General features: G+C 38.3%; 1 protein-coding gene across 1 annotated transcript; it reads left to right on the top strand.

The window, feature by feature from the left end:
- The first annotated feature begins 1,887 nt into the window (after positions 1 to 1,887).
- On the top strand, positions 1,888 to 2,835 carry LOC112674714 (olfactory receptor 6C2). The gene has a single exon (XM_025471134.2). The coding sequence runs from the start codon at positions 1,888 to 1,890 to the stop codon at positions 2,833 to 2,835; it is 948 nt and encodes a 315-aa protein (XP_025326919.1).
- The last annotated feature ends 247 nt before the right edge of the window (positions 2,836 to 3,082 follow it).

The raw sequence follows: 3,082 nt of genomic DNA, 5'->3' as shown, positions 1-3,082 counted from the left end.
ACCATTTGCTTCGACGTGGATGGAACTGGACGGTATTATGCTGAGTGAAATAAGTCAATAGGAGAAGGACAAATATTATATGGTCCCATTCATTTGGGGAATATAAATAATAGTGAAAGGGAATAGAAAAGAGGGAGAAGAAATGGGTGGGAAATATCAGAAAGGGAGACAGAACATGAAGACTCCTAACTCTGGGTAACGAACTAGGGGTGGTGAAAGGGGAGGAGGGTGGGGGTGGGGGTGAATGGGTGACGGGCATTGAAGGGGGATGCCTGGGTGGCTTAGCGGTTTAGCGCCTGCCTTTGGCCCCGGGTGTGATCCTGAGGTCCCGGGGTTTAGTCCCACATTGGGCTTCCTGCATGGAGCCTGCTTCTCCCACTGCCTCTCTCTCTCTCTCTCTCTCTCTCTCTCTCATAAATAAATAAAATCTTTAAAAAATAAATAAATAGTAAACACTAGAAGAGAAGATGGCTTGGAGAAGGACCATGATTTCATTTTGAGCAGTATGAAGTGTCTGTGGAACATCCAACTGATGATATACACTTAGCAATTTTTTTATTTGGAAAAGTTCCAGACTTTGGAATTCATCAATTGCACCAAGTGAAATCTTCTTGGAGAGCATGGAGTAAGAAGAAGAACAAAGAGGAAACAAGAAAAGAGAGGTTTCAGGACAAAATATTTGGGAATAGCAATGCTTCATAGGTTAATAGAGGATGAGGAGGCCATAGGACACTAAAAAGAGATAGAATCTGGAATAGAATCAGGATTATGGTATGGAATCCATTTGAAGGGGCTATCAGGCAAAATAACTACAAAAAATATGCTAATGGCTTCAACAGTAAAAACGTTCTTATGGGTGTTAGAGCAGTAGGAGGTTGGACATGAAAATAGGGTTGCAGAGCCCTAGGACCTAAACTAAGTAGGAGTAGGATGAGAAGGTGGAAATAATAGTATCTTTTCAAAGGAATAAAAAATGTAATCAAAGATGCATAGCCTGTGGGTCACCTTGGTTGAGCATCCACCTCTTGGTTTCAGCTCAGATCTTGATCTCAGGATTGTAAGATCAAGCCCACATGGGGCTCTGTGCTAGGCATGAAATCTGCTTCAGATTCTCTGCCTCTCCCTTTAGCCCTCCTCACAGCCTCTCAAAAAACTAGATACACAGCTCCTGGAAGACTATTTATTGATATTAAACACAGATTTCATTTCAGGGCTTTTGAGAGAAATGGAGCCACAGAGAACTAAAAAGTCAGGTGTATGCATATGAAGATATTCCTTTTTTCACACTTTAGATAAAATAATTGCATATCAAACTATCTTTAAGAATAAGGAGTACAAGCAGATAATAATAAAGAGACAAAGGGAAATCTCAGGATCCAGTGCTGTGTTTTGTTATCATTGTTGTTTGTTTGTATTCCAGGTAAAATGCATCTTAACCTTAAAACAATCCTTTGAAAATAACAACTGAAGAGAAGTCATGTTCTTCATCATCTGGATATGACATATATCCAAGGTTTGTCTTGGATAAAGAACATTTAAGTACACATTAAGTAACATCATTTTTTTGCTTTTATTTGTAAATCCAATCCATGTAATGAATTACAAACAATTAACATGTACATTTGTAAATTTTCAGGGGGAAAGAATGATCTGAGAAAATGTTGGATTGTTTTACATTAACATGAATCCTGAGTATTTGCTCATATATGGAATATTCAGGAAGGCTAGTTGGAATAGTGGTGATATGGATTATGATGTGAAATGAGAAAATAGACTGATTTGCTTGGTTTTTGTATTCAGTGTTTTGCTACAGAATTTTAATACTGATCTTCCCACAAAAATCTCTTTTATTTTCATAGGCTGATGGTTAGATTTCAAAAGTCAGTGATGAGAAACTATACAGCAATAACAACTTTTATCCTGCTGGGACTGACAGACGACCCACAACTGCAAATCCTGCTCTTTATCTTTCTATTTCTCACCTACATCTTGAGCGTAACAGGGAACCTGACTATTATCACCCTCACACTGGTGAACTCCCATCTTAAAACTCCTATGTACTTTTTTCTGAGAAATTTCTCCTTCTTAGAAGTGTCATTCACCACTGTCTGCATTCCTAGATTCCTGTATAGTATATCAACAGGGGACAATACTATTACCTACAATGCTTGTGCAAGTCAAATATTTTTTGTTATTCTCTTTGGAGCAACTGAATTTTTTCTCCTGGCAGCCATGTCCTATGATCGCTATGTTGCTATCTGTAAACCACTTCATTACATGACCATCATGAGCAATAGGGTGTGTAGCTTATTAGTCTTCTGCTGTTGGGTGTCTGGCTTGATGATCATTCTCCCACCCCTTAGCTTGGGCCTCCAGCTGGAATTCTGTGACTCCAATGCCATTGATCATTTTAGCTGTGATGCAGGTCCCCTCCTGAAGATCTCATGTTCAGATACATGGATGATAGAGCAAATGGTTATTCTTGTGGCTGTATTTGCACTCATTATCACCTTAGTGTGTGTATTTCTGTCCTACACATACATCATCAGGACGATTCTGAGATTCCCCTCTGTCCAACAAAGAAAAAAGGCCTTTTCCACCTGCTCATCCCACATGATTGTAGTTTCCATCACCTATGGAAGCTGCATCTTCATCTATGTCAAGCCATCAGCAAAAGAAGAGATAGCCATAAATAAAGGTGTTTCGGTGCTCACTACTTCTGTTGCACCCTTGTTGAACCCCTTCATTTACACCTTGAGAAATAAGCAAGTGAAACAAGCTTTTAATGACTTCATAAAGAAGATGACATTTCACTCAATGAAACTGAAGTTTTGATAAATCAGTGTAAAATGAAAGAAGAAAGTCCTCTAAACATTTAACAACAGCTTCTAACTTGTTGCATTGCTTTGCTTATAACTTGATCATATTAACCCTCTCAAAGACATTTAATAATACATCCTAATCTCATCTTAATTGAACTCCTTTTTCTTTCAAACCAAATTCATACATGGTGTTTTCTTTCACTGTAAAACTATAAAGTATAAACTATAATAGAACTTATCGCCACTTCTGACCTAATCCT

Source organism: Canis lupus, chromosome 10 (genome assembly GCF_003254725.2).
Source record: "Canis lupus dingo isolate Sandy chromosome 10, ASM325472v2, whole genome shotgun sequence".
NCBI lineage: Eukaryota > Metazoa > Chordata > Mammalia > Carnivora > Canidae > Canis > Canis lupus.
Note: the sequence above shows the minus strand (reverse complement) of the source record. Positions and strands in the feature narration are given on the sequence as shown.